The 25,551-nt window shown below is 34.7% G+C and overlaps 2 protein-coding genes across 2 annotated transcripts; one reads left to right on the top strand and one right to left on the bottom strand.

The window, feature by feature from the left end:
* Positions 1-14,091: 14,091 nt before the first annotated feature.
* LOC133336280 (probable WRKY transcription factor protein 1) lies at positions 14,092-15,087 on the bottom strand. Its single transcript, XM_061544563.1, has 2 exons — positions 14,987-15,087; positions 14,092-14,923 (listed from the first exon to the last, which is right to left on the bottom strand). The coding sequence occupies exons 1-2, from the start codon at positions 15,085-15,087 to the stop codon at positions 14,092-14,094; spliced, it is 933 nt and encodes a 310-aa protein (XP_061400547.1).
* Positions 15,088-16,033: 946 nt separating this feature from the next.
* On the top strand, positions 16,034-23,557 carry LOC133336279 (anillin). Its single transcript, XM_061544562.1, has 10 exons — positions 16,034-16,070; positions 16,165-16,593; positions 17,349-18,477; positions 18,989-19,423; positions 19,968-20,199; positions 20,638-20,749; positions 20,820-21,008; positions 21,074-21,349; positions 22,135-22,465; positions 22,539-23,557. Exons 1-10 carry the CDS (start codon positions 16,053-16,055, stop codon positions 23,555-23,557), a joined length of 4,170 nt encoding a protein of 1,389 aa, XP_061400546.1. The 5' UTR covers positions 16,034-16,052.
* Positions 23,558-25,551: the final 1,994 nt, after the last annotated feature.

Below are 25,551 nucleotides of genomic sequence, written 5' to 3'. Positions count from 1 at the left end.
CATTACCAGAAGTTACTCTACATGCTGCATTGACATATTCAAAATTTTGTTAAAAACTGAAATGAAAATTTCTTGTTGTTTGATTTTTAATGAAAGCTGATGTTTTTATGAATTAGAAGCTTCTAAAGTTTGGATATTTACCCTCGAGTCCCTTATAGCAATTTCAAATCATTCTTCAATTTTTTATGGTTGATGAGTTTCTTCGATTATGATTTTTTTAATGTTTTTGTGTTATTCTAAAAATGGTCACATTTGCACTTGGCCATGGTAATGGTTTTTAATGTTGTTGCTGCTAGTGGTAGTTGTCATATTTTTTTTTTGCTGAGGCGACCAACACGTTTTTAAAATATTACAGGAAATGCAATTGGCCCTGTGCATTGCTAAACTTCTGGATACTATTAGCTTGTGGTTAGTCCAAGCCCAAGTCCATATTAAATAAGCAAAAGAAGCAGAAAAAATATATAACGAGTGAAACCAGCAAACGGAAGTATAAAATTGTAATTTGTTGTTGTTGCTTTTGTTTTAATTTCTCTTTACAAAAACAAAGTACAACATGCCCTTTTAGCTTTGCTAGGGAAATACCAATATGTCTATTGTTTTTTATTGTTGTTGTTGTTGCCAATGTCATCATTGTTAGGCCTATGGCAAAAGTTACCCTCAGTTTTTCCCCATTATTCCCGCTTTTTTTTCAAAGAAGTTGTCGTCGTCTTGAAACAAATCAAGCCTAAGAAATGACCACGAGAGAAAGAAAACTATGACGCGCCAGCACCACCAATGACAAACGGAGTTATAATCAACAGAAAAATTGTGCAGAATGAATGTCATCCGACGTGTAAGTCTGTCTTTTGCCATGTCTTGGCTTCCATGGGTTCGCGGGCTGGCTGTTTGGTTGTTTGGTTTATTTGCTGGTCTGGAAAGTGTGTCAAATACAGTTTCTTCTTCCGCGAGTAGTTACTCAGTCAGTCAGCCAGCTAGTTGTCTTATTCAAATCGCATATACAATTGCTGTTTTGCTTCTTTCCCCATTTCTTCCCTTCTCCTCTGCTTAGGTGTTAATGAACTGCTAAACGTAAACGCAGTTCATAGCAAAAAAAAAAAAAAATGGAAAAAATAGTTTGCATGGAAAACGTCACATTGCGGTTTATTTGGTATTCTAGTTGCGAGTTATTATTTTTTTTTTTTGCTCTTTCAAGCTGCAGTTTTTGTCCATTTCCCTACCTTGACTTCGAAGTGATTTCCTTTCTTTCTCACAATAAAACTAAATACCAAATAATAAAAACATGAAATATTCACAATGCGGTTCTGGCCATTTTTATTACGACTAGTCCCAAAACAAAAAAAAATGTTATCAATGCCAAAATGCCATACCCGGCTCCGGTGATGACTTCATTGCCAATGTTTTGCTTTTTGTTGTTGTTGTTTTTTGATCTCATTGTTTGTTTTGTGAACTTTAAATGGTATAAAATAAATCGTGCAATGTTTTTTTTAATTTTCGTTCATTTGTAATAATTGTTGGAATTTTATTTAAGCTCCCATTCATCCCGGAGCTTAGTTAGCTATTGTTTGGTATGAAATATTCAATTCATGTTTTTTTTTTGGTATCTAATCAACTTGCTATTAAGAGAAGATTAAATGTTTTAAACATTAAAGTAGAAAATATATTTCTAGGAGAGTAAAGAGTAATGTCCATTTGAATATATCTTATTGATAACATCTGCCGAAATTTTAATGTCTTATCATATGTCATTTGAATTAAATTCAAGAAATTTTATTTAAAAAAATGTGGGTATTCTGCAGGGTTTGCGCCAAAATAAGAACTTCTGTTCTCCAATGAAAGAATATTTTCTGCCTCCTAGGATAGACAATCTGAACTTTATGAATTTTACATAGTAGAAGAATATCATGTTTATACAGAGAATACATATAATTTTATAATATATTTTCGTATTTTATATAAAAATATATTTTGGACATATTTTAACAGGACCTTAGATCCTATGGGGAGTATTTAGCCGAGCTGATATATACAAAATCATACAATGATCTCATTAGACATACTGCAAACAAAGACGCATCGAATATAAAATGATTTTTTAAACAAATAATTAATCCGAATCCAAAGAAATTTGTTCATGAAAGAAGCACTATTTTGGAAAAATTGGTAATGTGGCGATTGTTCCGCTTGAATGATACACAACATACCGAAAATGGGGACTAGATCCTTATATGGGGCCAAAACATGGAATTAAATAGAAAAGTTTATTTTTGTGAAAAAAAATTCTACTTCCCATGAAACCAGACACTTTAGTAAGAAAATGTTTATCGGACCCTTATCCCAACGAAAATATGTCATGTCGTTTATATGGGATCTATGCCAAAATATGGACTTACATTGAAAATATTTTTGGTAATACTTTTTCTAACCACCATAATTTCGGATTGTCAAATTGAAGGTTGGAAAATCCGTCTAGAAACCTCAACATACCTATATTGAGGCGGAACTTTTATATGGGGGACTACGTCAACATTTAATGTATATTGGAAATATTTTTCTTGGAAGCACCGAAGCAATAAGGTTGGATTTTTAAGGACTGAGAAATAAACGAGTATTTGTTAAGACTTTTTTCTAGGACCCTGAGATAAACTACCGACCATTTTTTTAATATTTTTTACAAAGGCAATCGGTGGTATAAGTTTTATAAGAATATTTTCCTTGTGACCTTCGGGGTCTAAGAGTGGATTTCTAAAGATAAGTTTTTGCTGTTATAAGCCAGTTCCTTTTGCTTGTGTTTGTCTATTGTTTTCCTGGACCATTGGTCCTATAAACGTAAATTATAGAATTGCTTATAAACACGAGAAGTTTTAAAGAATATTTTCAGAGGTATAAGCGAAAATTTGTCAAGTCTTTTTTACGCGTCGATATTTTAAGGTGGATTTTATTAAAATATTTTTCGAATCGGATTATGCTTCAAACCCTAGAACATAACAGATTTTTTACAAAAAAAAAGAGAAAGTAGACCTTTAATACCTCTTCTATCCACTGAACTAGTAGATTCTGTAATAATTTGTTAAATATGGTGGTAATTAAACAAATATTGTTTTTTTATTTCTTATTCAGACCTAAGAATTTTTTTTAATTTCGGTAATTGGGAAACTATATATATATTATTTTTATATTTTTACAAACCTTATTTGTCCTCCTTTTTCTATAGACCACATTCATAAACATGTATTTTTAATTCACACAATTTCTTATAAATTTTCAAAATTATTTCTTCTGCAATTAAAAATTAATTTTTGCTCACGTTGTTTTGATTTGTTTAGCTTTGTTTCCTTTCCTTTAATGAAATTCACAATATTCGCGTTTTTTGTTTTTATTTATTGCTCATTGTTATTATTTTTTGTTGTCGGTATTGTTATTTAAAAAATCTGCATTATTTTCAAAGGCGGCACGCGCAAGCGCATGAATCATAGCAATCCGTTTTGTTTTAACGTTTTTTTTTTTTTTTTGGTTTTGTATTGACTGATAACTTCTACTTCGTAGGGGTTTCAGTTTAAACCTGTATTTGTTTATATCACGACAATGATTTTTTTTTTTTAATTTTTACAAAATTATTTTTATTTCTTTTACTCTTTTGCAAGAACTTTAATTCTTTGCTTCTTTATTTTCAATTGAGAGTTTTTGTTTTCGTGCGTTTACGTCAACGTTTGCGATGAGACTAAAACTAGCAAAAATACATTCGGCGTAACAAACCCGCAACAACGCTAACGCCAACGTCGACTGCACAAAGAGCGCCAACAACATGACCCAACCGCCGAACACTGTGTGGAGGAATCGGAAAATAAGGCTCACACACACAGTATGGGATTTATATATGTGTGTGTGTACAAGCACACACTTTCGCTACAAGTGGCCCCATGCAATGGAGAGGAAATAATGTGCGGATCTTGCCGCCACTGGAGCAGTAGTAGTAGAATGATTCGTTTGTCTGTCTGTTTGTGTATTGTGGTGTAAGTGGACTAATGTACTCTCATCATCCGCGTTCATTTAGAGGAGCATATTTTCATTGCTAGTGTGTCGCGTTTGAATCGTTTTTTATGCACAATGACGACGATAAACGACGAATAAAATATATAAAAATGAATGAAATAAAAAATAACAACAGTAGCGTACTTCTACGGGGTTAACAAATGCATACATATGGGTGACTCCATGAAAAAATAAATTTTTCTATAGGCAGAAGACTGTCTAAAGATCTTCTATAGACAGAAATCTTTCTGAATCCCCTCTATGAATAGAATACCTTTTGAAGTTAATTTATGGATAGAAGAGATTCTAAAGATCATCTATAGTCAGAAGACCTTACGAAGTCCATCTACATGCTATAGCCCTTCCGAAGCCTTCTACAGTTAGAAGACCTTTTGAATCTTGGAAGCTCTTCTAAAAACATATAATATAGAAGACCTTCTGGAGCTATTTTATAGACGGAATACCTTCTGAAGCTCTCTTATAATCTAAATCTTTCATAAGATCTCCAATATATAAGGGACCTTCTAAAGTTCTTGTATGTACTGAAGCTCTTCTACAGATAGAAGACCATCTGAAGCTCTTCTACAGACCTTCTGAAGCTTCTTTATATACAAAAAATCTTCTAAATGGATAAAAAAAAACCTTCTATAGATAAGGGACCTTTTGAAGCTCTTCTATGGATATAAGACCTTCTGAAGCTTTTCTATACGTAGACTACCGTTTGAAGACCTTTTATTGTTAAAAGATCTTCTGAAGCTCTTCTACAGATAGAAGACCTTATGACGCTTTTCTATATTCTTTTCTTTAAACGACCTCATTTTTAATTTTTAGAAAAAAAAAAATAAATAATCCACTTCCGTCAATCAACCACGTCTCTGACATTAAACTTCTATCACGACTCAATAAAATATTGTTTTTCTTTGCGGTTTTTATTTTATAATTTACATACAGGCCATCATCAAAAGCTTTTAGGATCCATATTACTCATAAATGTAAGTATGTTTGTACAGACCGACAGAAGACAGGCGTATGGATGAATGTGGTTACATATAGAATGACACTTTGTGTAGAGAAGACAGACGCTTGTCGTCGTCGTCACAGGGGTCGGCATTACAATAAGGCACAATTTTTTGAATAAATTACGATCTGACTGAGAATGATTATAACCCTTGTAATGCGCGTATTATTCTTGTTGACGCAATGCATAGTAGTGGTGTTTGTGTATGGTGACACCAAACAGGAACAACAACTACTGACAATAAAACATACTGCAGTCAACAGTCAATAGCCATAAAAGAGCCCTCATAATATAATGGGGTATTGAGCCACATACTAAAAAAGGACAATATGCGCTTTTGTACAGAAAAGGCAATGACAGGCAATAGCAGCAACACCAACAATATTAAGGAAAGGGAGCCTACCTACATCATCAGATTAAGTAGCACAAACGCCGAAAAAATTGAACAACAACAAACCAACGGCATAACAATTTTTGTTGGATTGATTTTTTTAACATTGTTGTGTGGTTGGCGGTTCGGAGAGAGAGGCATTTTAGAGTTAAATCCAGTAGCTGTTGAAATTTGCAATGATGTGATCTTTTTGTGTAAGAAATAAACATACTTTTCCTTTCGAAAATGTGTTTTTTGGTTAAGAGTTCTTATGCATTTTTTTTGTTTTGTTAGGTAGGTTGATATCTGTCGATCTTTGTTAAGGCGTTTTTGCAGATGTGGGCTTTACCAAAAAATAAAATAATAAAATCGAAAACAGCTTTAGTATATCCTGCATAAAAAGAACCAAAAATACTGCAGTGTTTCTTTTACAAAAATTCTGGTTAACACCAAATATGTTAACGAAGTCGACTATGACAGTCTCTAATACGCCGAAGTAATTAGGATTTGTGCGTGATATCGTGAAGCTCTTAGCAACTCTGCTGTAGAAAGAATACCATCTGAAGCTCTTCTATAGCAGAAACCCTTCTGAAGTTATTCTATATACAAAGGACCTTTTCTATGAACAGAAGACCTTCTGAAACTCTTCTAAGAACAGAAAACTGTCTGAAGCTACTCTATGAACAGAAGAACTTCTGAAGTGTTCTATGGACAGAAGACCTTCGGAAGCTTTTATCTGGGCAGAAGATAATCTGAAGCTCTTCAATAGAGAAATATCATATAAAGCTCCTATATAGCCTGAGTGGATTTCTAAATATAAGTTTTTGCTGTTATAAACCAGTGGCATTTGCTTGTATTTGTCTATTGTTTTCCCGGACCATTGGTGCTATAAACGTAAATTATAGAATTGTTTATAAACACGAGAAGTTTTAAAGAATATTTTCATGTCCTATCGGAGGTATAAGCGATAATTTGTCAAGTCTTTTTTACGCGTCGATATTTTAAGGTGGATTTTATTAAAATATTTTTCGAATCGGATTTTGCTTCAAACCCTAGAACATTACGGATTTGTTTACAAAAAAAAAAGAGAAATTAGACCTTTAATACCTCTTCTATCCACTGAACTAGTAGATTTTGTTATAATTTGATAAACATGGTGGTAATTAAACAAATATTGTTTTTTTATTTGTTATTTAGACCTGAGTATTTTTTATTTCGGTTATTAGGAAACTATATGTATATATATATATACATATATATTATTTTTATATTTTTACAAACCTTATCTGTCCTCCTTTTTCTTTAGACCACTTTCATAAACATGTATTTTTTTAATTCACACAATTTCTTATAAATTTTCAAAATTATTTCTTCTGCAATTAAAAATTAATTTTTGCTCACGTTGTTTTGATTTGTTTAGCTTTGTTTCCTTTCCTTTAATGAAATTCACAATATTCGCGTTTTTTGTTTTTATTTATTGCTCATTGTTATTATTTCTTGTTGTCGGTATTATTATTTAAATAAAAGTGTGCATTATTGTCAAAGGCGGCACGCGCAAGCGCATGAATCATAGCAATCCGTTTTGTTTTAACGTTTTTTTTTTTTTTGGTTTTGTATTGACGGCTATCTTCTACTTCGTATGGGTTTCAGTTGAAACCTGTATTTGTTTATATCACGACAATGAGTTTGTTTTTTCTTTACTTTTTACAAAATGTATTTATTTCTTTTACTCTTTTGCAAGAACTTTAATTCTGTGTTTCTTTATTTTCAATTGAGAGTTTTTGTTTTCGTGCGTTTACGTCAACGTTTGCGATGAGACTAAAACTAGCAAAAATACATTCGGCGTAACAAACCAGCAACAACGCTAACGCCAACGTCGACTGCAGAAAGAGCGCCAACAACATGACCCAACCGCCGAACACTGTGTGGAGGAATCGGAAAATAAGGCTCACACACACAGTATGAGATTTGTATATATATGTGTGTGTACAAGCACACACTTTCGCTACAAGTGGCCCCATGCAATGTAGAGGAAATAATGTGCGGATCTTGCCGCCACTGGAGCAGTAGTAGTCTAATGTTTCGTTTGTTAGTCTGTTTGTATGCCTGTCGATTATTGTGTATTGTGGTGTAAGTGGACTAATGTACTATCATCATCCGCGTTCATTTAGAGGAGCATATTTTCATTGCTAGTGTGTCGCGTTTGAAACGTTTTTTATGCACAATGACGACGATAAACGACGAATAAAATATATAAAAATGAAATAAATACAAAATATCAACAGTAGCGTACATCTACGGGGTTAACAAATGCGTACATATGGGTGACTCCATGAAAAAAGACTGTCTAAAGATCTTCTGTATTTAGACGACCTTCTATGTACAGAAGACCTTTGGAAGATGGTCTATGGATAGGGATTCTTCTGAAGTCCCTCAATGTATAGAATACCTTTTGAAGTTAATCTATGGATAAAAGAGCCCCTTCTAAAAACATAGAATATAGAAGACCTTCTGAATCCATTGTATATACCGTTTTTGAAGCTATGGATTGAAATTCTTCTCCTTTATGGATAAAAGACTTTCTGAAGCCCATCTATAGATGGAAGTCCGAAGCTCTTATATAAATAGAATACCTTCTGAAGCTCTTCTATAGATAGAAGACCTTCTGAATCTCTTCTATAGATAGAACCCCTTCTGAAGCTCTTCTATGCTTTGAAGACCTTCTGAAGCACTTCAATAGATAGAAGACCTTCTGAAACTCTTCTATATATAGAACCCCTTCTGAAGCATTACTATAGATAGAAGACCTTCTGAAGCTCTTCTACAGATAGAAGACCATTTGAAGCTCTTCTACAGATAGAAGACCTCTTGAAGTTCTTCTAAAGATAGAAGACCTTCTGAAATTCTTCTATAGGCCTTTTGAAGCTTTTTTATACACAAAAAATCTTCTAAATGGATAAAAAACACCCTTCTAAAAATCGTTTATAGATAGAAGACTTTCTAAAGCTTTTCTATAGATAAGGGACCTTCTGAAGCTCTTCTATGGATATAAGACCTTCTGAAGCTTTTCTATACGTAGATTACCGTTTGAAGACCTTCTATTGTTAAAAGATCTTCTGAAGCTCTTCTACAGATAGAAGACCTTATGACGCTTTTCTATATTCTTTTCTTTTAACGTCCTTGTGTCTACAGATTAGCAGCTACGACCTCATTTTTAATTTTTAGAAAAAAAAAATAATCAACTTCCGTCAATCAACCACGTCTCTGACATTAAACTTCTATCACGACTCAATAAAATATTGTTTTTCTTTGTGGTTTTTTTTTTATAATTTACATACAGGCCAACAATAAAATATTTTTTCTCTGCAGCTCGCCGCCAGCCATCATCAAAAGCTTTTAGGATCCATATTACTCATAAATGTAAATATGTATGTACAGACCGACAGAAGACAGGCGTATGGATGTGGTTACATATAGAATGACACTTTGTGTAGAGAAGACAGACGCTTGTCGTCGTCGTCACAAGGGCCGGCATTGCAATAAGGCACAATTTTTTTGAATAAATTACGATCTGACTGAGAATGATTATAACCCTTGTAATGCGCGTATTATTCTTGTTGACGCAATGCATAGTAGTGGTGTTTGTGTATGGTGACACCAAACAGGAACAACAACTACTGACAATAAAACATACTGCAGTCAACAGTCAATAGCCATAAAAGAGCCCTCATAATATAATGGGGTATTGAGCCACATACTAAAAAAGGACAATATGCGCTTTTGTACAGAAAAGGCAATGACAGGCAATAGCAGCAACACCAACAATATTAAGGAAAGGGAGCCTACCTACATCATCAGATTAAGTAGCACAAACGCCGAAAAAATTGAACAACAACAAACCAACGGCATAACAATTTTTGTTGGATTGATTTTTTTAACATTGTTGTGTGGTTGGCGGTTCGGAGAGAGAGGCATTTTAGAGTTAAATCCAGTAGCTGTTGAAATTTGCAATGATGTGATCTTTTTGTGTAAGAAATAAACATACTTTTCCTTTCGAAAATGTGTTTTTTGGTTAAGAGTTCTTATGCATTTTTTTTGTTTTGTTAGGTAGGTTGATATCTGTCGATCTTTGTTAAGGCGTTTTTGCAGATGTGGGCTTTACCAAAAAATAAAATAATAAAATCGAAAACAGCTTTAGTATATCCTGCATAAAAAGAACCAAAAATACTGCAGTGTTTCTTTTACAAAAATTCTGGTTAACACCAAATATGTTAACGAAGTCGACTATGACAGTCTCTAATACGCCGAAGTAATTAGGATTTGTGCGTGATATCGTGAAGCTCTTAGCAACTCTGCTGTAGAAAGAATACCATCTGAAGCTCTTCTATAGCAGAAACCCTTCTGAAGTTATTCTATATACAAAGGACCTTTTCTATGAACAGAAGACCTTCTGAAACTCTTCTAAGAACAGAAAACTGTCTGAAGCTACTCTATGAACAGAAGAACTTCTGAAGTGTTCTATGGACAGAAGACCTTCGGAAGCTTTTATCTGGGCAGAAGATAATCTGAAGCTCTTCAATAGAGAAATATCATATAAAGCTCCTATATAGCCTGAAGACCTTCTGAAGTTCATTTATAGACAGAAGACCTTCTGGAGCTCTTCTATAGATGAACAAAATACCTGAAGCTCTTCTATATACACCTTTCAAGATCATCTATGCATAGAATACCTCTCGAATCTTTTCTATACATAGAAGAACCTCGGAATTTGGAGTTTCCAAATATTAAAGAAATATATTCATTATACATATTTTTTAAATCATTTATCGCAGCACAGCATAAGAAAAATACTAAATTTACTTTTGAACATTTTTATTACGACGTTGTGCATATAATATTAAGTCTATAGGGGATACTGGCCACTCTGCTAAATAAAAAGAACCAACAAAGAAATGCGTAAAAAATTGGTTAATATCAAAGAACAAGACAAAATCGTTACTTGAAATTCGAAACTTGACCCAAGCAAAGAAGAAACACAGAAAAAACAAAACAACAAGAATATCTTCTTCCTACAATGAAAGTGGTACAGCTGCAAAATAATAACATGCTCTGCTTCTGGGCCCCCTCTCTCTATCTCTCTTAAAGAAAATCAAACCATAGCCAATGGTCAATGAAGCGAAAAATAAATGAAGCAAATAACATTAGCTATAGATTTGCAACTTTTTTTGTATTTCTTCCATTTGTGAATTCAACGCAGCGGCACAACAACAGCGGAAAAAAGATATTCCACAAAGAAATCTTGTTGGCCATTAGATACAATACACATGTCTGCATACATACGTACATACATATGCGGCACACATGCTTGCATTATGTATGTTTGTAGCATGTTGCAAATGCTTGGATATACTATTTTTGCCATATAGCCTTGACTTTGTCCTCTAAAGTGAACACGTTTATAATTAAAGTTGGCTTGTTTGGTTGTTAGTTTCCACCATACCGTCGTCTTACTTCGAAAATTTAACATAAAGGAGGAAAGGAAAGTCCAAATCTCCTTAAAACACAACACGCACGCACATTCTCTCGACGGATGGTGTAGCATAAAACGATCCATGTGCGTGCTGGCAGCAGCCGCAACCAGAATCACACAAATGGCTCTGTGGATGGATGCGTTTTCATTGAAACTGGTTTTGTCTTTAATGGTTAAGCTAAAGCTGTGTCCAGCTTTGATATTGCAATAAGAAGTATCTCTATAGGAACAAAAAAACATATGGTCCAATGACCATTTGCCGACCGGGAAAAAAGTAACAAATAGCCGTTTAGCAGTAACATCATTGCAATTCATTGTTGTTGGCGATGATGATGTTGTTTATTTCTTTGCTCATGGTTTTTGTTATAGCCGTAATTGAAGGATATCTTCCCAGAGGAATAAACGATTATAACTGTATTTTATTTTTAAAGGCATAACTAACATAAATGATTTTTCGAAGATCCCAGAAATGAATAGGAATTTTAATATTTTCCCCAAGGTCAGATATTTAGGAAAGTAATTATTATTAATTTGTATTCATTTAAAAACGGATCGTAGAAATAAATGTTAAAAAACATTGGTTGAAAAGGGGATGGTTTTCTTCACCATATGTCCAATATAAGGACATACACTATTTGCCTCATGTGTCCTTACCTTCATACTTAAGTCAACAGTTTTTTTTTTTGAAATTTATAAAGTAATTAAAATAATTATTTTATCATAACTTTTATTAAATAAAATATATATTTTTAAGTCCTTGTGCATGATTTAATGTTGTTATATACCTGATGAGTCTTTATAGACGAGCTGAAGAAGAGAGTCTTTATAGATGAGCCGACGGAGGGAGTTTTTATAGACGATTTGTAGGAAGTCTTTATATACAAGCTGAAGGAGGGAGCCTTTACAGACGAGCTGAAGAGGGGAGTTTTTATAGACGATTTGAAGGAAGTCTTTATATACGAGCTGAAGGAGGAAGTCTTTACAGACGAGCTGAAGGGAGTCTTTATAGACGAGCTGAAGGGAGTCTTTATAGACGAGCTGAAGGGAGTCTTTATAGACGAGCTGAAGGGAGTCTTTATAGACGAGCTGAAGGGAGTCTTTATAGACGAGCTGAAGGGAGTCTTTATAGACGAGCTGAAGGGAGTCTTTATAGACGAGCTGAAGGGAGTCTTTATAGACGAGCTGAAGGGAGTCTTTATAGACGAGCTGAAGGGAGTCTTTATAGACGAGCTGAAGGGAGTCTTTATAGACGAGCTGAAGGGAGTCTTTATAGACGAGCTGAAGGGAGTCTTTATAGACGAGCTGAAGGGAGTCTTTATAGACGAGCTGAAGGGAGTCTTTATAGACGAGCTGAAGGGAGTCTTTATAGACGAGCTGAAGGGAGTCTTTATAGACGAGCTGAAGGGAGTCTTTATAGACGAGCTGAAGGGAGTCTTTATAGACGAGCTGAAGGGAGTCTTTATAGACGAGCTGAAGGGAGTCTTTATAGACGAGCTGAAGGGAGTCTTTATAGACGAGCTGAAGGGAGTCTTTATAGACGAGCTGAAGGGAGTCTTTATAGACGAGCTGAAGGGAGTCTTTATAGACGAGCTGAAGGGAGTCTTTATAGACGAGCTGAAAGGAAGTCTTTATAGACGAGCTGAAGGGAGTCTTTATAGACGAGCTGAAGGGAGTCTTTATAGACGAGCTGAAGGGAGTCTTTATAGACGAGCTGAAGGGAGTCTTTATAGACGAGCTGAAGGGAGTCTTTATAGACGAGCTGAAGGGAGTCTTTATAGACGAGCTGAAGGGAGTCTTTATAGACGAGCTGAAGGGAGTCTTTATAGACGAGCTGAAGGGAGTCTTTATAGACGAGCTGAAGGGAGTCTTTATAGACGAGCTGAAGGGAGTCTTTATAGACGAGCTGAAGGGAGTCTTTATAGACGAGCTGAAGGGAGTCCTTATAGACGAGCTGAAGGGAGTCTTTATAGACGAGCTGAAGGGAGTCTTTATAGACGAGCTGAAGGGAGTCTTTATAGACGAGCTGAAGGGAGTCTTTATAGACGAGCTGAAGGGAGTCTTTATAGACGAGCTGAAGGGAGTCTTTATAGACGAGCTGAAGGGAGTCTTTATAGACGAGCTGAAGGGAGTCTTTATAGACGAGCTGAAGGGAGTCTTTATAGACGAGCTGAAGGGAGTCTTTATAGACGAGCTGAAGGGAGTCTTTATAGACGAGCTGAAGGGAGTCTTTATAGACGAACTGAAGGGAGTCTTTATAGACGAGCTGAATGGAGTCTTTATAGACGAGCTGAAAGGAGTCTTTATGGACGAGCTGAAGGAAGTCTTTATAGACGAGCTGAAGGAAGTCTTTATAGACGAGCTGAAGGGAGTCTTTATAGACGAGCTGAAGGGAGTCTTTATAGACGAGCTGAAGGGAGTCTTTATAGACGAGCTGAAGGGAGTCTTTATAGACGAGCTGAAGGGAGTCTTTATTTATAGACGAGCTGAAGGGAGTCTTTATTTATAGACGAGCTGAAGGGAGTCTTTATTTATAGACGAGCTGAAGGGAGTCTTTATAGACGAGCTGAAGGGAGTCTTTATAGACGAGCTGAAGGGAGTCTTTATAGACGAGCTGAAGGGAGTCTTTATAGACGAGCTGAAGGGAGTCTTTATAGACGAGCTGAAGGGAGTCTTTATAGACGAGCTGAAGGGAGTCTTTATAGACGAGCTGAAGGGAGTCTTTATAGACGAGCTGAAGGGAGTCTTTATAGACGAGCTGAAGGGAGTCCTTATAGACGAGCTGAATTATATGCAGTTACAGTTCAGTTCAAGCAGAAAGTCGAATTAAATCAATAAATGTATGTGTCTCATTAGCCGAGCTGAAATGACACCGTATAAAGGAATTTAAAAGACCACTGTTATTCTATTTTAGAGTCTTTGTATGGATGAGTTTAGGAGAACTTAATCTGTAGTGTTTGTTTTTTCTTTTTAATATGTAATTCCATTATATACGTGTTTATATATTATACATATATTGTATTGAATTTATTATATTTAATAACAACGATTTAAAAACGAAAATAAAATATTTTTCTTATTACATAGGTATGGACTATACTAAATTTTCAAACATAACTTACCATTTTGTACGTAAACAAATACAAGCTATTTTAGCAACGATTCCAATCTATTTTGTGTTGACGATTTGACCGAGTTAGAAGAGTTTTGTTTAAGCAATGCTGCCAATTGCAATAATGAGTTTTGTTGTTGGGTCTTTGATACCACTTTCTGGACCTTGTTGTTGTTGCTGTTATTATTACTAGCTGCAGGGTTGGTGGTTACATTTGAAGATTTCTTCTTTTTCTTTGTTTTATTCGATTGCGTCTGCAATTGTGTTGTCGTTATTGTTGTTTTTGGAGTTTGTGCAATTGTCGTTGTTGGAGATGGTTTCGCTATTGTTGGTGTCTGTGGATTTTGGGGTGTTTTTTGTTTGTTGGCATTCGGCTGTTTCTCTTTTTGTTTTGCCTCCAAAGGTATTTTCAAACCAGCACCTTTATCTTTGTTTTTCTTTTTCTTTTTTTTGGCCGTTGCCTTTGGCTCATTGTCTATGACAATTGCCATATTTTCCTGTTTCTTATCTTCCTCAACATCTGCCACTTTCTTTTCTTTCTTTTTCGGTTTATCCAATTTGACTATTGATTTATGTTGACATTGATCACATTTAATTTCAATATATTGGGTGGCCCTCTTCTGCAACCATTTGGCACGTTTTCTTTGCTTGCCAGTTAGCAAAGTCTTTTGACCGGGTTCCTTGGACTTATTTAATTTGTCTATAAGGCGTTTTGTTTTCCCCTTCACAGTTACATGTTGTGATTTTAGTTTCATGCGGAATTCATTTTCACTCCAAAACAGACCACAATGCGAACACATTTGGGTGCTGGCAAATTTTTCTTTTGGTATTTGTATGGTATTCTTTACATATCTCCGGCACATATTCCTAGGGAATAATAAATTAAAAAATTAATAAACTGTAGGTTTAATAAGTCTCCAAAATACTTACATATAATAGGATTTTAGTAGTTTATGGGTATGTGTTTCGGGTGCCAAAGCAGTGGAGCAATTCCAAAGCAAACTTGCTCTATTCTCTCGTGCTTCGGCCATTGTAAGATAAAGAACTGTGTCTACTTTAAAATGTAATTGCTACTTTCTCGAGATTTTCAGTTATTCATTCAACAAACTTCGAATTAAAGCCAGACCAATTAAATCAAAGATCGAAACGCCACAAAAAACAAAAAGCATGCCCTCAACAGCTGTTGTTTAGAATAGCTAAATCAAAGCAAATTCCGCAAACATATGTTTTAGGTATCTATAAATCGAAAATAGGCAGGAAATATATGGGGGTCAATATTCGAAAAATCTACCATTCATGTAGCAACAAGGAGTACACATTTACGGGGAAGAACATTTAATGTCGCCCTTATTCGAACTATAAGCAAAATCAATGTAGCATTTTAGATGAGCTGAAGAGAGAGTATAGGAGAATTGAAGTGGATTTTTATATACGAGTTGAAGGAAGTCTCTATATACTAATTGAAATTAATCTTTGTTGACGATCTGAAGAAAGTCTTAGTAGAAAAGCTGAAGGGAGGATTAATAGAAGGTAGTTTTTATAGAGGAGGCTTGATGTAATAGTAGTTACAGGATCGCTTATATGTGTACTGTTTACTACCAGTCAGTTTAGTTTTTCTGTTGTACAATAAATCTCAATATTTTTCTTTAAATACAACCCTGTAATTACCCCTAGCGGGTATTTACAAAACTTATGTCAACAGTGCCTCCTAGCGGGCATTGCGGAAAATAAAATTTTGAAATTTTCTTCAACTGTTTACAAGTCGTCGGCGCTTGACAAATTATCAATTGAAGTTTAACTACAAAGGAAAAAGGGTCTCCTTGAGAAGAAGGCATTTCTTATCCTGGCGAATTCATAGAATTCCGGAGCACAAAAATAGTTACAAATTAAAAAAAAACAAATAGTGGAAAGTGAAAATAAAATTTAATAAAATTAAAATAATATAGCAATAAAGAAATACAACGCGAAATATTGTTACAAAGCAAACAAATGAAAAATGGATCCTTTTACACAGGTAAGAAGAAGAAGCAGCTGCAGTGGCATAACTTAAGATTTCATGGAATGTTTTGGAAGAAAAACTAATTAAATTTTTATAATTTGTTCCACAGCGCATGCTTGAAAAGGCAGAACAACGCAGCCGTGCCTTGGGTATTTCCAGTACAGATGCCAGTCGATTCCCTTGCGGAGATGCCAATACCTCATCGTCGTCAATGGCTTCAACCATTAGTACAGGCAGCATGCTGGGCAGCGGCGTCGGCGCCGCTTGTGCAACAACAATGGCGTTAGCTTCGCAACAAAAACAACAGCTGCCCTTGCATTCTTCAGCAAACACAACATCGTCGACTGGCAGTGGTGGAGGCGCTGTAAATAAATTGCATGTTGTGGAGAAAACTATGGAAACAATGGCATCAAATACAACAAAAAATAACGCCGCAAATGGATCGCCACGTAAAGTCTTAAGACAATTTTCAGCCGTGGATAAGGAAAATGTTGATTTGGGCATTGAGATTAATATAATGACGGATAAAAATGTTGAGGTAAGTAGTGGCGAAAAAAATCTAAGCAGCTGAAACAGCAGTTCAAGAAAGTCTTGAGGTTATAAAAAGCAAATTAAAAAAAGTTTAATATGATGTCATTGGGAGGATATTTGATATGAGTGCTGATCAACGATTTCCCACGAAAACTTTCCAAATGCATATCGGCATTAGAGAGGATGTAGTTTAATTGCTATGTGAAAAGTGTTGTTATTGCTGTATTGTGTACGGCTGTCGAACAAATGCCAATCATCATTGCTCTATTTTCGTTGGGAGACGCTTCAAAAATACATTTTAAATTGTAAAATGCTTTATTTGGATGTAGAGCTCTGCTGATGACAACTTTTCACAGGATAGACGGGTGTTACTATACCAATTTTCACTGGCAGAATAAAATTATATTAAGCTATTTTAAAAAGTATTGAAGACGAAAATACTGGTTTTAACATACAAATTCCTCACATGCAGAATTCTATTCAAATATTCTAATATTAATATTATTGAAACTGACTGACGCGAAAAGCTATTTTGAGAAGATAGCCGTTTTTCCATCTCCAAAACCCAAGCCTCAAAGACAATGTCCATTATAAGTCGCAAAATTTTTTGACCAAGGCTTTCCCCTTTATAAGTCCTGTACAACTAACCAAAGTTATGTTTTTTTAGTAAAAACTATTCGATTTCTATTTTTAAATTATTTTTTTTTTAAATTTCTGTCATTGAAAACTTATAAAAAAATCTCTACTTCAATTTTTTTACAGGTTCAAGTTCAAGTTGAAGAACAAGAAATAACTGACGATGATGATTACAGCAAACATATGGCGAAAATCGGTAACATTGGCACAACCGAGGGTACGCAAAAAGTTGTCGTCAATGAACCAGCCGTAAAAATTCGTGATACTTCACGGAATCGTTTACAACGCTTGGGTGCTTTATATTCTGACAAAGATGATTTATCATCTCCCATACATCGCACCGAAGCCAATTTCCATGCTGACAATAAAGACGAAACCGATATGGATAATCATTTGAATAAACCAAAACAACGTTTTGGTAAATTGGCTGCTTTGGCCAGTACCATAAATCAATGGGAAGATGATACCTCACATCATGTCATCACTCCTACGACGGAGGTGGCAAAAGTACCACCACCAAAACCTGATTTACCAAGTCGTGGACGTTTGAGGCCCGAGGGTCATGTTAAAGCGCAAGCACCACAGCCACCCAAGGATCAAACGCCCAAATCACCCAAGGCCCAACAGGCACCAAAATCACCCAAAGCCCAACATGCACCCAAGTCACCCAAAGCCCAACAGGCACCTAAATCACCCAAAAACCTTGCTCCCAAATCTCCCAAAGACAAGGAACAAAAAACCAAACAATTAAAATGGGATCCGAAGGTTTTAAATTCCCTGGAGGCCCAAGGTTTCCAAAGACGTGAGTCATCCACCGTTAAGGTATCCTATGACTTTAAAGATGATGAAGAAATGAAAGATGACGAACCACAAACCACTACCAGTGCTGTAGTAAAATCAACGGAAAACGCTAAAGAAGAAAAACGTGTTGTTGGAAAATTGGATACAGCCAAATTTAATGTTCTTAACTCAAATGACCAAAAGAAACCACCAGTGGCAGAGAAAAAAATACCAGCTGTTAAGACGGGAATGGTATCGGGCAGGGCAGCCATATTCGAGGCTCAAGCAAATCAGCATCAACAACAGCAAAAGCCACAAAAAGATCCCACTGAATTGTCGCTGAAGGAGCGCATGAAACTTTTCGAAAAGAACAAAGGAGAAGCCCTGATTCCTAAGGCTGCTTTTGGTATGGCACCACCTCTAAGTAAAATATTACAGGATTCGCATAATAAAAAGGAGGAACAACATACAAAAGGTAAATAAATTTTACTTTATGATTTTTCCTTTAGGAATGTATTAAGGTTTTTCCCAAAAATAATAAGAAATTGTCAAAATCCTGCCATAATTCCTAAGTTTTCCTGAACATATAATTTTCTGAATTCTGTTCTCAGAAATAATTAGGAACGGCGAACAAATTTTCTTGCATTGTTTTATAGAAATTAAGATTCAAGAAAACTCAACCTAGGATTCTATATTGATATACAGATTGCAGGATAATTATTCCACGAAAATAGTAATGTTTTCTTAAGAAAATGTGCAAAGTACGATTCCTAGAAATTGTTAAATCCACGTAAATTTTAGCCATTAGAAATTTTCTACGAAATATTCTTAAAATTCTTAAGGAATTTTAAGAATTTCTTGGAAAATAATTTCGTAATTCACTGAGACTAATCCGCATTTTTATTACCACTCCTTAAAATTGCTACCTGCTATATTTTAAGTAACATACTAATCTTAATCACTTTTACTACCTCCTTTTCTAGTAGTTACAACAAGCACGACAGCTGCACACAGTAATACAAAAACAAATCCTCCACCGTCTGCAGAACCAGTATTAGTTAAAACAAAACCTGAGAGTAAATTGCGAGATAAAGTTGCAGCTATTTTTGGTTCGACACAATCTGAGAATAAGATTAAGGAAGACATACGTAAACAACGTGAAGAAGAAATGCAATTGCTGGCCAATCGTTTTAATAAACAAAAAGAGATTTTTGCACAACAGCAGCAGCAGCATCAACACCCAACTACTTCTACAAAAGATCAGGAATTACGGGAATTAGCACAACAAGCCCAAGTTAAGGCAGCTGCAGCATCATTAATTACATCGTCATCATCGACCACAAGACCACATGCACCACCGCCACCACCTCCATTGCCAGCTGCTGGTGGAAGCCAACAGCAGACTATCAAAAGAAGATCACGTAAGTTGAAAAGTATACCTTTAATAGAAAGGCTCCCATTATTTTATCCTTGAAAAGCCCTTACAAGCACGCGTTTAAATGGGCTTTTAGAATAGTTTTGCCTTCGGGTACTCTGTTCTGGTTCAGTGCTATTATAAATCATCAGCTCTCCTATTAAACTTCCCAGCTTTGTACCCAGTTCAATTGTAAGACAAAGACTCCACCAGCTCTCCTATAAAACTTCCCAGTTTTGTCCCTTGTTCAACTATAAGACAATTTCAAGTTAGTCAATCAAGATTCCCCTCAGCTAGGCTGTAAAGACACCATTCAATTGTTTTTTAAAATACCCCCATTGGCCTCCTTCTTTTGGAGACTCACTTTAGCTCGTTTGTAATAACCTATATACAGCTCTTATATTAAGGCTTCCTCTAGTTTGTCTAATCTCCGGCTCATCTATAAGAACTTTAATAGGAGGATCCCTTCAAGTTTCATATATTTTTAATTTGTGTTTAAATTATTTCTACATTAATTTTATTTTTTTAATTACTATTTTTAATTATTGCAGCTGGTGATGCAATTGATGGCGCTGGAGAAGATAGTAAACGTGTACGCACAAATCGTTTATACCCGGCTTTGTCTGATCTTGAATCAAATGAATCATTTTCGGATAATGAAAATAATTACTGTAATGCCGGCACCGTTTCGGCTCTAAGTACAGCTGATGAAATGAAGGCCTCGCTGGAACCATTACGTGGCCATGAAGCTGCTGCTGCAGATGATGATGACAACGAAGACAGGTGCGAAGAAAAATTCTATTCATTTTTAATGTTCTGTCTATGTATTGATTAGTCAAAAAATACGCACAAGTATTTTATTTATTAAAAACATCCAACGAATATAGGCTTTTCCAATATACCAAATTAGTTGATAAGTATTAACACATATTTATTTATTCGCATATATATTTATTTAAACTATTTATTGATAGCTTTAAATATCTATACAAAAATTATTTATTTTGAAATAAATGTTTGTTATATGTTGTCCATATTTTTTGTGTGGCCAAGAAATTAAATTATTTTCGATTTCTTTTTGAATTTTTGATTGTTAATTGATTGGTATTTATTTTATATTTTTCCCCCTCTTTTTTATTTATCCCATTTCCCAAACAATCATAAAAATTTGGATTTTTATGTTATGTCTCCTACCTACCCTCTGTGCGTGCACCCCATTAGTTATATGGAAACTGAAACTGAAGACAGCAGTGTTGGTATTTGCAATGGTAGTTTAGGACGTGAAATAATGCAAGTTGTACAAAAGAATGATAAGCAAATGACAAATATCAAGGTAAGTAAATAAATAAAAACAACCCTTTTTTATTTTATTAATGTATGTGTGTGTGAAATTTATCTTACAGGAAGTTAGATATGCCGATAAAGATGAATACTTTGAAGATGCCACCCGTGATTCATCATTAAATTCTTCAGCCGCCTCAATGGGTATGGATGATTATTTAGATGAAGCCCTGGAAGAAAATGAAGATGGTGATGATGATATTACACAAGATGAAGAAGATGATGAAAATAATAGTCGTTTATCGAAGGGGGTTAGAGTTAAAAAACATTCTTGTAATAGAAATAAATTGTAATTTGTTTCCTTTTCTTCTTTTAGAGCAAAGGAACAACTGCATCTAATAGCTTTAGTTTCCGCAAAGCAAATACCCCCAATAGACAGGCCACATATCAAACTATTCACGAGGAACATGGTGACGATCATCAACAATCATCATCCATGAAGGCGGAAAATTCGAATGAAAATTTTGGGGATGCTACCACATCATCTTATATGCATCCAGTGAAATCGGAATTGAGCATAAATAAGGAAAATGAAAATGTTGTAACATTGGTGCACACGGTCAGCTTTTATCGTCGTCAACAAAGTGCAAATGTAAGTATTTTTATTTCAATTAGACAGCTTTGGGTGATTCATTCAGCTAAGACACCCACCTCATATTTTGTAGGAGGTAGGTTTGATTTCAATTTTAATCAGCAAGTCAAAGAAAACAGCAATTAGGAAAATATATATTGGAGGTAATATAATTCATTCTGTTCGTCTAATATAATATCCATATATTAGTTCATAAGGAAGATCTTCCACTCGTCTTAATGTCTACCATCTATTCGTTAATAGTCTTCCTTCTGTACATATAACAGTCAGCTCAACATTTAATACTCTCACAGAGACTGAATTTTATTCCTCTATATAAAGACTTCTTTCTATTCTTCTATAAATAACCTCCTTCTATTCGTTTAAATTGACAATCTACTTTTAATCGTAAATTTACCTTTTATTGGTCTATAGATATAGTTTCCAATTTCTCTATGAATACAACATCAAAGGAGACTTCTTTCAGCTCGACTATAAAGACTATCCAATTCGTTTACAACACATTTTTAAACTCGTCTAAATACGACTATCAGCTCGTCGATTACTTTATCAACTTACCACACTAGTCATTCAGTTGAGGCCAGTTTGATGTGTTCTCCATTCAAATTTAGTTAGTTTCGCCACTAATTTTCAACACTGTTCTCAACTTAGATGTTGAATTTATCAATAATGGTTTGTGATATTGCTTAGTAACGGAAATTTTCTATTTTCACCACCATAAATCCACCATCATAACCGTTTCAACAACCTTCAACTAATTCAACATTTCCCCATTCTCTTAACAGAGTGCCAATTCAACACCGATACGTAAAATATGTCGTGAACAGCAAGTTTTGCGTTCAGCCATGGAAAAACTAGAAACTAAAGGTGTTGGAGAACAAGTACATTTTGTACACGAAACCGTCAACGATGAGAGTGACGAAGAAAGCCATTCGGAAGCTGAACAAGATGATTCGCATTTGGTGCAGGAAAAAATCAAGAAACTTTTGGAAGAAGTTTGTAAGCAGCAACAGGTTATTGCACAGACCAGTCAAGCTTTGAATTTGTGTGCAGCTACAATTGAGTTTTCGGGCTCCACCGAATCCGTGGAGGGTGAACGACATCTTTTGGTGGCAAGTGAGTAAAAATCATAATTTGAAATTTGGCAATTTTTCAAATAATCATTTTATCCTATGCATTTATTTTGCAGCCCATCGCCGCCAAGCCTGTCTGGATGAAGTACAACGTTTACGTGTTGAGAAAACTTTACGCCCCTTGGGAGCACCCCGTGAAAAGGGTCGTCTAACCGTAAAGGAAATTACCATTCCTCTTCGACAAGATTACATACGTAAATTGGCAGCTGATACTATTTCAGGTCATCATCTCGTTTGCTTGCTTAAATATAATGAACATGTTTTAGCAACCAAAACAGTGCCCACATTACCTGGCCTTTTGGCGGTTAAATTCCCAGATGTTTTGCAATTGAATAATGTCTATGCTGACTTTAGAGTAACTTTGGAAATTTATGGAATGACTGCGCAGAGAGAAGTTCTACCCCATGAAGTTAAATACCACATAAATTTAAATAAGAAATCTGGTGCAAAGACACCCAAAAAGAAGGGATCCGATAACCGTCTGATTATGCCACCAGTACAGAGTCCAGCTGGTCCTCATGCAGTGCGTACACCTGCCTTGGTACAATATGGTTTTGCCATATTCTCGTTGAGAGAAATACAAAGAACCTCATGGACGTTAACCCAGGTTTTGGGTGTTAGCCCCTTGGAAGGTGTCGTCCATATGAAGGTCAATTGTGAACTGTCGGTATCAGTGGAGTACAAAGGATTCCTCACCATGTTTGAAGATATTTCCGGCTTTGGAGCATGGCACAGACGTTGGTGTCATTTAAATGGCACCATGTTAAACTACTGGAAATATCCTGATGATGAAAAGAAAAAGGCTCCAATGGGTTCCATTGATTTGTATACCTGTTCATCGCAAAAAGTAAATACAGCGCCGCGGGATATCTGTGCTCGTTTGAACACCATGCTATTGGAGTGCCAAAGACCGGCACGTGAAACAGATCAAGAATCATTGGTCATTGTGCCAAATGGTCGCACCACAACTGTTAGATATCTGCTATCTGCAGATACTAAGGAAGAGCGTGAAGAATGGTGTGCATATTTCAATAAAGCCTTAACATTATTAAGAGCATGGGGACCACCACAGTAATGGAATTGGAAATCAATGCAACGCATGCCAGCGTGTCGTCGTCATCCCTACATGAATCGCAATGTCACAAACCTGTTCAATGTTAACATGAGTTCGTTTATATTCGTAACCAAGTTATCGTTGTTTCAATATATATATATATATATATATATATGTTGATATGTGTTTAGTATTAATAATTCTATTTTTTTAATGTAACGAAATCGTTTATTTGTCATGATATTCTAAATATCATAAATTAAGTGTCGTTGATGGAAGAATCATCGTTCATATGTACCCAAATTCTGCTATATGCGAAGTACGTTTACATGTGTATTGTGTTTTATTTTTGTTTTGCTTGCCAAATTGGTTTTGAAAATTTATCATTTACATATTAACTTAAATGAGAAAAAATAAAAATAGCATAGCGTTAACAACATAACCTCAAAATGTTATTTTGGCGCATTCGTTTTATAACCAACCCAGTTTATATATTTTTATAGTCTTTAATGTAATTCAATGGTAATTCAAAATATATGCATTGTTTAATATTTATATAACATTATAATTATCATCTAAGTCGTCGTATTTTTTCTTGTATTAACTAGATACATGCGAAGTAAATTTTTTATAAGACATCAAAACAAAAACTAAATAAAAAATAAAATATTTATGTACTTATGTATAAAAAAAACTAAACAAAATTTGTTTTTAATATTTTCTTTTTTATTTTTATTTAAGATTTCACCATTCAAGTATCCTGAAGTTGGTGTTGAATGAATAAGCAATGCTGAGATATTACAATAACATGCAAAAATTATCTAATGAAGGTGTTTTAAGAAATATTTCAAAATTTGTTTTCAATTCATAGATGATCACAACATCGAACCTTAATTTGTTGCAGAAACAATTTGGAAAAAAGGCTTTGAATTACTAGTTAAATAAAATTGAATTGAAAAACCTGATGAGCTATTTAAGGCGGACGAGAATAAGGAATCAAAAGGAGTAATATGTATTACTGGAATGGAGATTTTTGAAAATGTGAGTCAAACTATTGTTTATGTAAAATTTTATTTTTTCAAGAAAACTTGGGACTTTCATTAGAAGACCTTTTATGAGAAGACCTTTTGGTCTTAATTTAGAAGAATATTTTGTCCTTCTTTGAGAAGGCCTTTTGACTTTATATGAGATTATATGAGAAGACCTTCTGTCTTTTATGGGCATATCTACTGGCCTCATATTAGAGAATATTCTGACCTTCTAATGAGAAGACCTTTCGACCTTCTATCAGTAGGCCTTTGGTGAAGGTCTTCGGAGAAGAAATGTTTGGCCATCTATGAGAAGACCTTTTTGCCTTTTATGTGAAGTTGTTTGGCAGTATGATTAGACCTTCTGAACGGGTATGAGAAGACTTTACGATTATTTTTGAAAATAGCTTCTTGTCTAATATAAGACTTGATGGCCCTTTATGAGTAGACCTTCTGGCCTACTATGAAAGGACCTTTGTACATTCTATGAGGACATCTTCTGGCCTTTTTTACCACACGAGAGCATCCTCTCCTTTATTTTACTTACCTAGAATTTAAAAGGATTTTGATCTCGATTTAAAAAAAAAACGAAATTAAATTTATTTATTTTTATTTATTTTGTTTCCCTTTCTTGCATATTATTTTTTATTTGTATAGTTTATTAATAGTTATAATACATAGACATTTAGTATTAACAACTTGAAATATTGAACAGTATGGATGTTTTTAATGTTTTATTTTGTTATTATATCCATATATAAATTATGTTTTATACTTTTAACAACATTTGTTTATTTTATTTTTAATTATTCTTGAGCATATTACTTGTTTTATAACTTCTCCATTGTTTAATTTTTTAACATTGTTGTATTGATTTATGTTGTTCTTTTTTGGAAAGCACACATTTAAAGCATTAACAATTTTCATATAAATTTATTTTTTTTTTCTATTTGGACATTTAGTTTGAAATAAATGTGTGTGTATGCT

This window comes from Musca vetustissima, unplaced genomic scaffold (genome assembly GCF_032173495.1).
Source record: "Musca vetustissima isolate MV318-11 ecotype Yass unplaced genomic scaffold, APGP_CSIRO_Mvet_v1 utg2253, whole genome shotgun sequence".
NCBI classification, from domain to species: domain Eukaryota; kingdom Metazoa; phylum Arthropoda; class Insecta; order Diptera; family Muscidae; genus Musca; species Musca vetustissima.
The sequence above is the reverse complement of the archived record's forward strand: the minus strand, read 5'-3'. Positions and strand labels throughout refer to the sequence as shown.

Bases quoted from the DNA above. Each gene is read 5' to 3' on its own strand.
- LOC133336280 (XM_061544563.1), bottom strand. From the start codon at position 15,087: ATGGCCGAAGCACGAGAGAATAGAGCAAGTTTGCTTTGGAATTGCTCC. The intron at 14,924-14,986 runs GTAAGTATTTTG...ATTATTCCCTAG, and splicing joins CTACTAAAATCCTATTATAT to GAATATGTGCCGGAGATATG.
- LOC133336279 (XM_061544562.1), top strand. The intron at 20,200-20,637 runs GTGCGAAGAAAA...GCACCCCATTAG, and splicing joins GATGATGACAACGAAGACAG to TTATATGGAAACTGAAACTG. The intron at 21,350-22,134 runs GTAAGTATTTTT...TTCTCTTAACAG, and splicing joins GTCGTCAACAAAGTGCAAAT to AGTGCCAATTCAACACCGAT.